Here is a 14,903-nt window from a genome sequence, read left to right as displayed (position 1 = left end):
TAGATGACAATTATTTATCCCGCAGCGAAAGAGTTAAAATCACATGATTGATGCGATTCAATAAGTCCCACCACAGAAAGCTTATTATACGTATCCGATGCGTAAGCCGTGTTTTTAAAATGAAGTGTTACAAATATTTTATTTTCAGTATGTGTATATTTTTCGACATCATACATTTCTCTACGTTTATTCATGTTTTACCGAGCAAGCCTACATGAAAGTTTACTTTAAAAAAACAATGTTTTGAAATCATTAAAAAAACTGAGTTTATATAATGATTTATAACATTTGACAAAACATTTGATAAAAGTCAATATGTACTTAATAAATTCCGTTAAATAGCCTACATGAATCTGAAAGGGGGAAGGTGCTCAATGGGCTAAGGTGTCACGTTTGTTTGAAGAGGGTCGTTGGCTCTAAACCACTTCTTAACGGGGGTGCGGAAAAGAGCCATACTGGAAAACTACCATTATTGCCCTTCCCCCCTGGTCATTCTTTAAGTGGGAAGGGGGAGGGGATAGCATAAGTACTCGGGGAATTCTAATGAAAATTTGTATAAACCTATTTTTGTTTTGAAGGACTTCGCAAGAAATTAAGGGTGTTGCTTAGTTAAATTATTCATTCCAAGAATGCTATATATTTGTATATATAAATGACTCATGGTCTAGCTACTTCAATTGCTTATTTCAGTAAAACCAGAAATAATATTTTATTTGAAAGCGTTCAAGCGTACATACATAAAACAACTTAATGCTGAAACAATGTACATCATTGTTTTCAGTTATTTATTCAAAAACATTCATTTTTGATGTATTTGTTGTGTTTCTGTATGTTTGTATTTAAACAGAAATAAACTAAACATATCGCTGTTGGCAATGAACGTATCATCGCTATTATAGTCTTACTTACAAAACACCCATTGTAATCTTAGGTGTAACGAGGAGCGCAATGATAAATATGTGATCATATTTTTATATGAAAGTTTCTTGAGGGGGAGGGGGAGTGGTTATCCCCCGGAATGTTTTTTTTTAATAATATGTTGCCATATAAACTGTATTTTAATCTAGCTGAGGACCCATAAGAGCTTTTTCTTAACCTGAAAATCTTATGGGAAAATTACACCTTATGAAATGTAAATTCACACGTCCATGATTGTAGTAATGCGAGTTTTAAAAAAAGGCTACTCTAAAATTATGCAATATTCAGTAGCAATAAATTGAACCATATTTTTAATTTAAACTGGTTAGTGAGGTGCATTACTATTTAAAAAATGAAATAACTTGACTTTCTGTTTAAATAATTAAAATGAATGGGATAAATCAAATTTTTAACGTTTTGTCTAAATATTCTGCCTCTAGGGGGAATGGAAGGGGGGTTGTGGTCCCTCCCTCTTGACTACACCTTCCATTTACTAATAGCGCACTTAGGAATAAAAACTGCCTTAATATTAAAATGTGTCACTTTCATTTGGAGAAGTTTGTGGGCTCGATTTGAGGCCGCGTCATACCTCAAATTTATGAGCACAAAGTAATTATACTACAGTTTACATAACTGGTTGCTCTTTACTTATCTGTAGGCTTTCAAAAACCAACTCAACTGTTTTATGCAACTATCATGCAACCAGCGTGGTTCCACTTAAGTAGCAAATGATACAAGTTTGAGGTATAGCATGGATATTTAATAAAAAAAGTTAGCATACTTAAACCATACATTGGCATTTCAGTAATAAGTGCTAATAATAATTTTCTTGTTCAGATATGACAGTTTTCTTTTTGTAATTAAATATGAATTACTGTACCGATAAAAATTTCTTCACTGTATACTTTAAATTACGATTTTAAAAATATTACAGTTTATTTACCTCCTGTTCACTTGGTTGTTAAAGTTTTTCCATATATTTTTGTAACGAATTTCCTCGAATGTTCGTAAGTACGATTCACGTGCATTTTGTGTAGTCCTACATAACACATCATTAAAACTTACCGAGCTATTAATGATATAATTATTATATATCGTTCTCATGTAAGCCGTGTAAATAATGTCAGTCTTTAAGCCAGTGTTTTTAGGTCTAGTGTAACGTAGCGGGGTGCTGTATTCAGTCATACTAACTGTGCGAAAAAGGGTTTGTGATTGCAGAGCCTGCCTACGCCCAAACTTCACATTCCTACCCTCTGGTAATAATGCCGTAAATTTAGTACATATTTCAGTATTAAGAGCTACAGACCAACGAAGACAACCTTGTTTATAACTAAAGTGATTTTTGAAATCTAAGCAAACTGATTTTGATAACCTGCTTCTGTTAATAACAACTCGAATATGTTCTTTATATTTTATGGTACACTAATTTCACTAGCATATTACATAGTTAAAAATGATACAAAAATTATGAATAAAAAATATATTTTTTTTTTTACAATTAGATCAGATTTTGGCAGCTAACTGAAACTGTAAACAAAAGTTAGTATGTGAGGCAATGGCGTAATGTGATAGTCGAAGAAGGGTACGCCCGATTGTGTAGATTCGTAAAGAAGAATTAAAACTATGATCTCCCACTCTTCCCCCATCACTTTGTTTAAACGTTTTTATGTGGCTATGGTTTTAACTTTTTCAAATTTACAGGTAAAACAATTCAATTGATGAGAGATGCATAAAAAGTATCTTTAAAAATATATTTTTATTTCTCTTTTGCTGTCTAATGACTACATTTCCTGGTAGAAGGATGGACAGGGGACAGCTTACAACAATAAAATAATTCACCGGGTAACTAAAAAGTGAAAGGTTAATACAACGAAGAACTCCGAAACATAAATCTGAGTTATATCGTAAGCTGAGTATCTCCGACCCTCTCTAAATAAATGTGATGCATTAGTGATTAACACCACTGACCATGGGTGTAGATCCCAGGGGGTGGGTGGGAGGGACCGTGGTACCCTGGAATCAAGAAGCACCTCACTGAAGAGGCCCGCTTGCGCTCGCAAAATTGTGACTGTGAAATGGAGTTGATTAACGTAAACATTAAAACTATGATTTATAGAAAAAAATTTTGTATATTATAATGTTTTCTTCTTATAGCATGCATATTGGCCAAGAAATGGGCAGTATACTACATACAAACAAGCACCCTATCCAGAGATGACTTCTGTTGGTTAACTCGACGCGCAAAAGAAAGATTTTTTTATTGAGTCATTTAAACAATGTTAATTTTTAAAGTTTATGGTGCGAAATACAAAACAAAAATAATTTAATCATTTTGGATGAAAAACTCTGTATCGTTAACACACTTTAATTACAAAAAAATTAAACCGAAAACTGCCGTTGTAGGAGGTACACTAAAACTTACTTGTTAAGGCATTGGAAACTTTCAAAGTCCGAAATGGAAAAGAAAGACCTCGAGAGAGAGCGAGAGAGAGAGTTAAATTACTTATTCAGACGTAACGCAGGTCACACCGAGCAGATAGATTGGAAGTCTCTAACAGTCTACAGAAAGCCGCATTTTCGGCCGCACGAGTCATGCTAAAATAGGAACTCAACCTGACCATCTGCTTTCCGAAAGAGCAGGAAAATCCATTTTGCCCACACTTATACAAATCCAAAGTAATAATTATATAAACGTGAAATACCCCTGCACAATTATAATAGTAGTCATAAAGAGTAAACAAATATGTAATTACACAGTAAAAATATGTATATTTAAAATGAAAATCGTTTGTTTTTGTTATATAGTTTTAAAATATGAAAATAAGTTGTGCAAAATATTAAATTAATTAAAGTATCAAAAACTAAAATTTTAAAAATACTATTAAAATACATTAAAATACCCATACAAATATATAATGTTCACCCTTCAATTAACAAAAGATATGTATGATCGAATCAGGTGGTGCAATCACGAAGGCTCTAATTCAAATTCTCTTTCATCAATCTCGATATTTTACTCAAGGTTTTTCAAAATGACACCGCGTATGACCTCTCTGAGACGTTGGAACCGGCTATCTGGCTAAATATTTACTGCATTCCCAGTTAAAATACTTGTGCACTATTGCTTTGTAAATTAAGAGGAATATATCACCTTAATTTGTACTTTTATGTAAGGAAAAAATTGTAATTAATTTTTGTTCATTAGTAAGACCCAAAATTTGCAACGGTTTTAAACAATATATTTTTAAAAGAAGTTGTAACAAGTGTACCCTGTGTCTGAACATTAACAGTTATGCTTTCCCCAAATAATCTGCATTCGCACTCAAAGTTTTGACGTGTACTTTACATAATTATAATTAATGTATGTATGTTCTCAAGAAATTAAGTTTATCGCTACTTTAAATAATTTTTTTAAATATATAAATGACACTAACGTAACTTCTAAGAGGAGAATGTTGTATGACGCAATAACAAGAGAGAAAATAACGTTAATTTAATAAAATTATTTTTCATTTCGGTTAACTTCTTGTCAACAGTGAGATCACAGAGATGGGAAAATTTTATTTAAAAAAAGTTTTTTTATATTTAGTCAAACAATAACGTTAGTCCAATGTTCATAGAGTTAAATAATTTTATTTATTATAAGTAGTACATAAAAAGAAATGTTTATACTAAAATAAATTTAGTTATCCATGAAAACCCGGAATCAAACAAAAGTGTCAATCGGATCTGGCTGGCAAACCATTACCTGATCTTCATCTAGCTGTGTGTGGAACTGACAACACCACCTATAGAGTGAGATACAAACTAAATGCTAAAGTTACTATTTCACCACAAGAGTGCAGCTCTGAATGCAGGGAGAATACAAAAAATGTTTTGTCACTACAGCCCTTTCAAATTACTTATGCTTTCTCATCCAAAATTCTAAGTTGGGTGTTTCGGTGTTGCGTGTTTCTAAGTTATGACAGTTCTAAGTTGTGTGTTTCTATGTTATGACATTTCTAAGTTGTGTGTTTCTACGTTATGATGTTTCTAAGTTGCATGGTTCTGCATTGCATGTTTCTAAGTTATGTGTTTCTAAGTTATGACAGTTCTAAGTTGTGTGTTTCTAAGTTGTGATGGTTCTAAGTTATGTCTTTCTATGTTACAATGTTTCTAAGTTGTGTGGTTCTGCATTGTGTGTTTCTAAGTTATATGTTTCTAAGTTATAATCATTCTAACTTATGACAGTTCTAAGTTACGTGGATTTTTTCGAGGTTTCTATGTTATTACTGTTCTAAGTTGTGTGTTTCTAAGTTATGTTTGGTTCCCTCGACTTATCTCTAGACCTCAATTAAGTGAAACGAGTTTACTTTATATTTCCCACTTGATGCAATGACTATTAAATAAGCAATCTCTTGAAAATAGACTATTTAATAGCAGAAATGAGTCACAATAATGATATTTTGAAAAAAATAATGTATGTATGTACTATGTATGTATGTGTGTGTGTGTGTATATATATATATATATCAATTGATACCTACATATGAGCATGTCAGAGAACTATTATCAAGATGTGTTTATTATACCCAATCTATTATCAAAACTCATTTAAGGAGCCTTACTTAGCTAATACATGACTATTAACACACACCTCAAACTAAACCATCTTATTAATGACATCACATTAAGAGGGAGTTCTACTTATAATACTAGTTATATTCATCAGGTCGGTTTGCTTATAATTAAAATAAATCCTAAAAAAAAGCTGTATGACTACTTGAAAGTTTTGTGGCACATTCTATAATGCCAAAAAGATTTGAAAAAACTTGCAATTTGAAAAGGGCTATAATGAGAAGGGAACTGTGCAGTTACATACATTAAAATAAAGTAAATTTTGATGAAATTTTTTTTAAAAACATTATAAATGAAACTGTAAACAGCATTATACGATTTTTGAAGGGAAGAAAATCTGAAGGAATTTTACGAGAAAATGAATCAAGTAAGTTTAAAAATTGCGTTATTAACAAAAAAATCTGATCCACTCTTGTTTCCCAGAGTACAAGCAAAGCTATCACACAGGACATACCTGCCTACTTTTGTTAAATAAATAATGTTTACAAAGGCAAACAAATGCTGCAGGTAGTTGGGTGAGGCATCCACACTCACAAAGCATACACTCCAAGAAGTATTTACATATTTGAGTAATGATGTGACTGATATATTTTTATTATTTAATTAATTGTAGAGATTCTGTTTTTAACTTTTTTGAAAGTGAAGAGTTTTTTAAGAAGTGCTTTGAAGCACTTTTCCGTTTGTCGATTGGTTTTGATTTTAAAAAGTTTTCTACGCCATAATTATACCAGTGAGATAAAAATAAATATAGTTTGAAAAACTAAAGAAACATGCTTTTAAAGATTATCAAACTAAAAAGTTAAAAATAATTTTAAAATTTAATTTATGACAATAGTATATAAGCAATACTAGTATAAATGAGAAAAAAGCTTGAGGCGCTTTGTGCCATATTTTTTGTATATTAAGTGCCCCATGCTTTTTTCTCATTTATACTAGTATTGCTTATATACTATTGTCATAAATTAAATTTTAAAATTATTTTTAACTTTTTAGTTTGATAATCTTTAAAAGCATGTTTCTTTAGTTTTTTAAACTATATTTATTTTTAACTTTTTAGTTTGATATTCTTTAAAAGCATGTTTTTTTAGTTTTCTAAACTATATTTATGTATAATTATCATAGGGAAATGAGTTACCGACACTACCTATTACCATCTGAGATAACTATTTGGAGTTGCAACGTCACAAAGAAATGGTAAAGTCTCTCCGAATCATTTACAGTTAGATGTATGGATATAATCTTAGAATTTACCAGAAAAAAAAACATATTTTTGTTTTCCGGCATGGCCGGGAGTAGAACCCACGATCGCTGAATCTGACGTCTCCGATGTCGCGCGCCTTAGACCGCTCGGCTAACGAACGTGATGAAATTGGTGGGACATTTTACAGTGATGAGCCACTCACTCTTAGTCGAAAGAGTTACAGACGGACAGACAAACAAACATACAGGTGAAGCTAATATAAAGCATGTAAAAAATAATCTCTGAACAGAATAGTTATGCAACATAAGAAGTAATAAAACTCTTCATCAACATTTTCTTTTTAGAAGAGCCTCTTAAATCTACAATTACATAGTACTTACAACTATGAGTTAGAAGATAATATTGAAAATGTACACATCAAAAACATATAAAAACAGAAAAATTATTTTAAGTAGAGAATTAATAAACAATTCTGATACCACAGCTCCTGAAAAAAGTTAAGTGAGTAATTATCTAGGAGAGGCACAATCAATAAAAAGCAAGAAAAATCAGAAATTGCATTTTTTACTTTCTAATAATTTTCTAATCATTGAATAAAACAGAATTGTGATATCTCATGTAGTTTACCAGTAGTTCACTGTTTTGATAGTTTATTAGGTAATGTTAGCTACAGAAAAAGCACTGTATAGAAACATGTGAAGATAAGATTTGGTTAGGTCTGCGACATTAATTACTATTACATATTATAAAAGTTTTATCAACGTACCTGATCTAACCACCATAACTTTATTTTGTAATACTTTGAAAAACATGAGAAACTCTAGTGAACGTCTAGCAAGTACTTAACATCGAGAAAATCATTTCCTTCCATGGACACGCTAACAGAAGATAACTGTATCAGTAGTGAACGAATAGAATTAAATCTTTGCTGTTTTACACAATAATTATGAAAAATGCCTGTAAGTAAAAAAAAATGTATTTTCAGATTTTTGTTTACTTTTTTCAGATTTCTTCCCCCCCCCCCCCCCTTCCCAAATCACTAGATAGTTAATGGTAAGAACAAGATTACAAAAGAGTGTGAGAAAGAGAGAGCATGAATGGTTCTCTCATGAAATTATGTGACAAGAGCACTCTCTTGAAAAAGCTATCTTTAAATTGAGACAAAGCCTTGGTTTACCTTCAATAGGCCTACTGTTATTTTAATGCTAACCATCACCGGCAATGAAATTCATAGCAAGGAGAAGAAAATATTTTTTTTCTAATCATTCTGTGAGCCACAAAGCTATAATTTTATTATTATTTATTTATCTATTACTTTAGCTGGAATTTTCTTCCAGTAGCACATGCGTAAAAGGATATGATTTCTACCATATTGGATATTTGAAACAAGCCGTTCACATGTTGTGAGCAGATGTAAGTTGGTGCAAAGTTAAGTTATTTAATGTTTCCTCCTATTTGATAATAAAGGTGATTGAATTGGTTTCATTAATATATGTTTCTGGGGTTGGATTTGTGTCTTAGGTCAACTACATTAACAAAATGTAGTTAATAAATAATGAATATGTAATTAATGTAACTTACCCAACTTAACAACAACTGTTCACACACTTGCTGTTTCCAAATGTTAGGATGTGTCCTTTAAAATATGCGGACATAACAAAAGGATCCATTATAAAAAACAAAAATTCAGTGAGAAATAAATGTGAAAGGTCATCCAAATTCTTCTGATGCTAACACAACATGGTGTCCCAGAAATTAAATAAATTTTTGACAGTCATTTGTGTGATTTTAAAGTTTTTCCAACTATTTTCAAAATTGTAATGATTTTTACACATTAAGTTAATCTGCAGCGGTCAGGTCCGCTGCCTTCAAACTTTGCGCTTCACAGCGGGCGTCGGCACATCCTTCCCTCCCTCCTTCCCCCTCTTAGTGTTGTGTTTTGTTTCTCCTCGCCTCCCCTCTCAGGGTCGGCACATGCGCGCTGTGCCGCGCCGATTTCATATAAGCAGCCGTCAGGGTTTTATTCGCCGTTCTCTTTCTTCTTAGTAGTCATGAGCACGTAGTCTTCAAGTAGAGTTTTCTTTATCAACGACAAGTGAGAGCGACTTCGGGGGGAAAGCCATGCAAGTGTCATATCTTATGAGTGAGGCTGTGGCCCTTGCCATAATGTAATCCGCGAACTTTAACTTTTTGCTATCTAGTATAAATTCTCTTTCGGCTGCCACCTCGGAAAAATTGTGTCTGGATTTAATTTTCTGTCGTTGAATTTCTATTAATTGGACACTCAGAACTGTTCTCCCCCGAGAAGTCGATATTGATATTGATTATGATGATGTTATTTATTAGTATGTAAACTTTATCACGTGTAATAGTATTTTGGTTCATGCAATTTTGCAATACGTTTAATGTATTTATTATCCTGTATCTGTGGCGTAAGCCTTGTAGGTAATTGAGTTGGTTGACACAACCGCCGTTTTGATGGTCCGTACAGGGATTATACTCCAGTTATGCGGGTGTTACTTGCGTTGAAAATGTTCATGGCCTTGATAATTGTAATGCTCGTCTACATTAGGCGTAATTATTTGTGTGTATCCCTTTAGGACATCATTGCTTGAGGCAATTTATTTAGCTGGATTGTTTTTTTTTTGTATTTACCTAAATTTATATGTCTTAATGTCCATGGACAGCATAACTTCTAATGATAAATTCTCATGATAATGGTATTTCACCTGTCAGTATTACTTTGTATGAAATGTTCTATTGTGTATTGTATAGCTTAATTAGGCTCTAGGCTTAATTAAAAAATTAATTTAAATATTCTCTTATTGGAAACTACCTTTGTAGTCCCCGTTGAATGCATTGTTTTCTAATACACAAACGCCTTAGTCTTTGCCGAATAATTTAATTTGGCCACTCCTTGTCTGGACGGCAATTATAGAAAGATAAGCTTTCAAATCATTTGAAAATAATAAATAAAATTAAGTAGAAAAGACAGGAACTTAAATATGCTATCTTGGTTTCAAAAATTTTTATGCCATAACAATTTTTTATTGCTTGATTTTGAAAATTTTTAGTTTTCTTAAAAATAGTATGTAATTTTAAGACATGCCTGAAAATAAAAGTGACTGGTTGCTCACGTCCCCTGTAAGGTATTGACACTTTCTATTAAATTTTATCTTGGGAATAACTATTACAATAATAAAACATAATTTTAAGATTTTTTTTTACTTCTTAATAAATGAATTATGCTTTATCAGAGGCCATTTTTCAATATCAAATGATACAAAAAAACATTATGGCTAAAAACCTGTTGAAGTCAACATGATGTTTCTAAATCTCACCCTAAAGGATGAAAGCAGCAGTTAGCTAGCTAAGCAACAGACTATAATTACATTTACAACAAAAGCTATTGCCACAAACATTTTTTAGTCCATAAGGATGTGAGACACTTGTCCTTTCACGAAAAATTGCATCAGTGATTCTTATAAAGATTATTCATTATAACTATTCCAAAGGTCAACAAAAATAGCCGACAATCTTTAAGATGCATTTTTCAAGGATCGTTTAGGCTAAAGAATCCTTTAATGATGTTTTCAGAAACAACTACTTTTTACATTGCAGTATAAATGTAGCCACCCTAACATACCTTTCACACAAATGTATAATATTATAAATGTAGCTGACCTAAACTCACAAACCGCTAAAACGGTAAATTACTGACAAACTTCTTGAAAATATCACAATGTATTACACAGAATAATGAGAATTATGTCAAGAAATAAGAACACTTATTTTCTGATTATTTGCTTATTAGGATGCGTCAATCTGCTAGATAATTACCATTACTTTTAACGTAAAGATTTCACTTTTAAACACCCTCAACAGGAAAACTTGGGCACAGAGCAACCCACATATACAGTACAGTGAAATATAAACAAAACAAATATGTGTAAATATAATGGTATGTTTGTATTAGTTATAAATGAAGGATTATACACTATTTAGAAAGAGAATACTTGAGAAAATGCGTATAAATATTAGAAAACTAAATCCAAGCAAAATTAAAACTTGTTGACAAGTTAGGTAATAACTAAGAAACATAAGTTCAAAATATCTTCTCACCTCCCTCTGTCACGCCTACGATTCGAAAAGTTCTTATGAATAAAGTCATCTAAACTTTGATTCATTTTTCCAAAAATTAACACAAGATTAATAAAAACACTTAAAAATAAAAACAACTTTATAAAGCAATACTTCTCTCACTGTCATAGATGAACATAAACAGCTGCCTCATACTGCAGAGTGCAGACATATTATATAGATTTGGCTATTTCATATACTTCTCTTTTGCTTGGCGTAACCCGTCCGATTTTGTCTAAAACTAAAACTAAAAATAAAAATACGCTTATAAAAGCTACTAAATATTGTGTTTAGTGGGAGCTTCGTAAATAAATAAAAATTATTCGTAATTCTATTTTATCTAGGACAGGTGGATGCATGTTATTTTGACATAGCAAAAGCATTTAATACTGTAGACCATAACATTTTAATTCAAAAACTACATATCCTAGGGTTATATAATAAATATTTGAATTGGTTTTCAAGTTATTTAAAAGACATTTTTCTATGTTTCGATAAATAATCTCAGTCCGATGTTACATGTTGCTACTTCTGGTGTCTCCTAAGGTTGGAATTAAGCTGGGTATACAATTTTAAATTAAATATTAAAGTGGGTTTACAATTGAAAAACTTAAGAATTATAAACTTAACCTATATACCGACCAGCATATGGTTAAGTAATATCCCATTTATTATTGAATTAGTGGTTGTCAATGGCGTAGCCAGGATTTGTGTATGGGGGGTGTTAAGAAGCATGCACCCTCCCCACCTCCCTCACGAAAAACACAAAAACCATCACTAAAAAAGTGTAGGGTCCGAGGGTCATCCCCCAGGAAAATTTGGATTTTAAGGTGTAAAATAATGCTATTTTAGCAGTTTTCGGTACTTAAATTTAAATATTGTAATGGTAAAAATTTTTATTAATTTTAATATTATTTGTTTGAGTGATGAATAACAAATTAATTAAATAATTGTGAAAAAGGGGGGGGGGGGGGTTGAACCCCTAAACCCCACCCCCGGCTGTGCCAATGGTGGTTGTTCATTCTAGCCAATAAAAACAGGCGAGAAAGAAGCCATATTATTTCAATTGAATTTTTTATATTCGTAGGTATAATTTTTATTTTGAAATGGATTTCTTTTATAATCGTTGTTTAATAATAATTTGTTAACGTAACATTTTTATTCATGGTGAAATTGGTTATGTCCCTAATTACATGGAAAAACCAGACACATTGCTATAATTGAATCAGCTCGTAACCTAGAATCAATACACAATTCATAATCGAGGATATTTAACTTTAATATATTGACGCCACTCCCGCTGACTGTTTAAGTTTTGAGTAATTATTAATCTGAAAATGATCTCAGGGGGCAAAAACGGGAATTCGGCCTCGAGGCTGCAGCCACGAGTGCATCGCGGTTTTAAAACTACTGGGGCTGTTTAGGCCACCCAGGAGACCTTGGAAATAAACGCTAAACGGATTGAAAATACACTGCACTTTATTAAGACTGTTACACCTGCTTGTCCAATGCCTGGCCGCGTCTGTTGTCTGACCGTCGCTGCACGAGAGTCTCTATACGTAGACGATGCGCGCGAACAGGTTAGATGGCAAAATGGTATGTAATGATTTATCCTGTGGCCGTTACTGACGTGAAGGATGTGGCAAACTATCGCGGAGCTGATAGGCGGCAACGATATATGCAGTGAATAACGTTCACATATAATACAGCAATATATAATTAAATGTTCTTAAAGGTATTTTCAATCTAACCTACTACAAGATGCGAATGCTTCGAAATGTACGTAAGCCCGGCTAGATGAGAACACGTGAGAGTCACAGACACTGAATACAGGTTGACAAAGTTATTACTTGGTTAGATTGCAAGATGTATATTACACAGTTAAATAAGCTAAATTGTAAACACGTAGATGAAAGAGTTAGTACATGACACACGAGTCTTGCTAGAAGCTCTTGACGAATAATGATTCGCTGGCTTCGACGCCTGGAAACTGCGTATGAACCAAGTCCGCTGTCTTAATGCTTAAGGCGTGAAAATTACATAGTAAGTTAAATATCCCTGTTGAGATTAAATGAATTAAGTTAAGAGCCGCACGAAAAGACGTACAACTGAGTGTGGTCGGGCGCAGAGCTGAATGAAAAAGAGTTGATAAACTTACACTATTGCGATGTACTGGACGTGTCGCGAAAACGGTAAGCTGTGCGCTCGCGGAGCGACCGACCCTTGTGAGCTCCCGACGGCAACTAGCGCGAGGCCACCGCGCGACCTCGCACCAAGACACGTGAAGCACGAGAAAACAGCTCCGACCAGTTTTGGACTTAAATGATATATTTGACTTTACATGATTATTTAAAAATTGTACATAATTTTCACATTATTACAGTATCTTTTAATTGTTATTAATTTGGTTGTTTTTAAAAAAAAGTATTAATGATTTAATTTAGCGCATTGCCACACCCGGCCGGGCGCTATAATCGACTTGGTGTTTGTTGCAGTGAACTTTCACTCACTCGGCGGACATCACGTTCGGGCGTGTTCGAAGCACTTAAGAGTAAGTGTTTGACGCCGTCCCCGTTGCCTGATCTGAATTTACGTCAATTGAAACTGGTGGGTTAATTTTGAATCTCAAGGGTGGGGTTCCTGGCCTCGTGGCTGCAGGCAGGGATGCGGCGACAAAGGACTCCCCGGGCTGTTATGGCCTCCCAGGACGCCTTATTAATGAAACACACACGTACTTGTAGCCGTTTTATTGTGTAGCACAGTCTACACGCCACACGTTCACGTAACTGGCCGCTTCATCGTCGACCTAAGCTCCGCGCACGATGAACCTGTTATGGCTTCTGCGAGAGTACTCGGACGCGACGTGAGGTGTGTGGACGATCGGTCCCGCAAATTACTTATGGAAACACATTACACTAAAAGGACAGCAGGTCCCGCGAATTTACCTATGAAAACACATTACACTAAATGGACAGCAGGTCCCGCGAATTTACTTATGAAAACACCTTACACTAAATTACTGTGATTAGTCCCGCACAGGAGGATATGCACAAGCGGCTAGTCCGCGGGGTGGCGAAGGCCACGTTAAGCTGGGTACGGACACGGTGGAATCTGGTACGATATCACACACGTGGCCGTGGCACGTCCCAGTTGCTGACTCGTTCGAATGTTTGTGGTCGCGTTTGGCGCAGTGCCGCCCTGCGTGGGCAAAGAACAATGTCCCGAGGTGGCGCGTTATGGCGTGAGGCGCCGGTGCCACGAAGGATCACCTAATTGATTAAGTAAGATATAAAAATCCCTGATGGGATACACATTTTATTAATAGACCGCGCGAGGTTGCTAACGGCCGCTGTGGGCCGACCGGGGAGCTGATATAAAAACGGTTTGGCTGTAATTACCTATTGCAGATACCAGATGTTGGCGCGAAAGTTGAAGGCTCCCCGTGCGTGGGCTGCCGGCCCGGGCAAGTGCTGGATGGCGACTGCCTAACCTCCCTGGCCGCCGGGGCCAGGGAGGGGGGAAATTCCGCGGGAAAACTGCGGAGCGCGGGAAGATGACTTCGGCCAGTTTTGTGAATGATAACCCTTTATAAAGTGATTATTAACTTAACATTAATTATTGATGGTTTTAGATTTATTAGTTTCTGTTTATATTATCAAATGCATGAATAAACAATACCCTTGCGCAGTGCCACACCCGGCCGGGCGCTTTGCACACGTAAGGGGCCGTGACTGACGTCACGCCGTTCGGGGCACTGCACTATGTTGCGCGCCCGGGCGCGTTCGAGGCGCGGCACTGATCAGGTGTTGAGGACACATAACGGCCTGTGCTCTCAGAGGGAGCACTGACGGCGGCGTCATGTTGTTGTGACATAACGGCCTGTGCGAACCAGGGGTAGCACCGGCGGTTGGCGTCAATATAAACCTTAGATCAAGTAATGGTAATTTCATCCATTCAAAGCCAAGAAGATATATTTTTGAATTGTAAATACATATTAATATTCTCGTATAATAGCAAAAAAAATCAG

General features: G+C 34.5%; 1 protein-coding gene across 2 annotated transcripts in view; it reads right to left on the bottom strand.

The window, feature by feature from the left end:
* Window positions 1-11,025, bottom strand: part of LOC134530809 (uncharacterized) — a 60,215-nt gene extending 49,190 nt beyond the window's left edge. For both annotated transcript variants that reach the window (XM_063366027.1, XM_063366028.1), the window contains exon 1: window positions 10,859-11,025. In XM_063366027.1, the coding sequence (XP_063222097.1) occupies window positions 10,859-10,923 (65 nt within the window). In that variant the 5' untranslated portion in view covers window positions 10,924-11,025. The remainder of the gene's footprint in view (window positions 1-10,858) is intronic.
* Between the last annotated feature and the right edge of the window lie 3,878 nt (window positions 11,026-14,903).

This window comes from Bacillus rossius, chromosome 3 (genome assembly GCF_032445375.1).
Source record: "Bacillus rossius redtenbacheri isolate Brsri chromosome 3, Brsri_v3, whole genome shotgun sequence".
Taxonomy (NCBI): domain Eukaryota; kingdom Metazoa; phylum Arthropoda; class Insecta; order Phasmatodea; family Bacillidae; genus Bacillus; species Bacillus rossius.
This window is presented reverse-complemented; position numbering and strand designations above follow the sequence as displayed.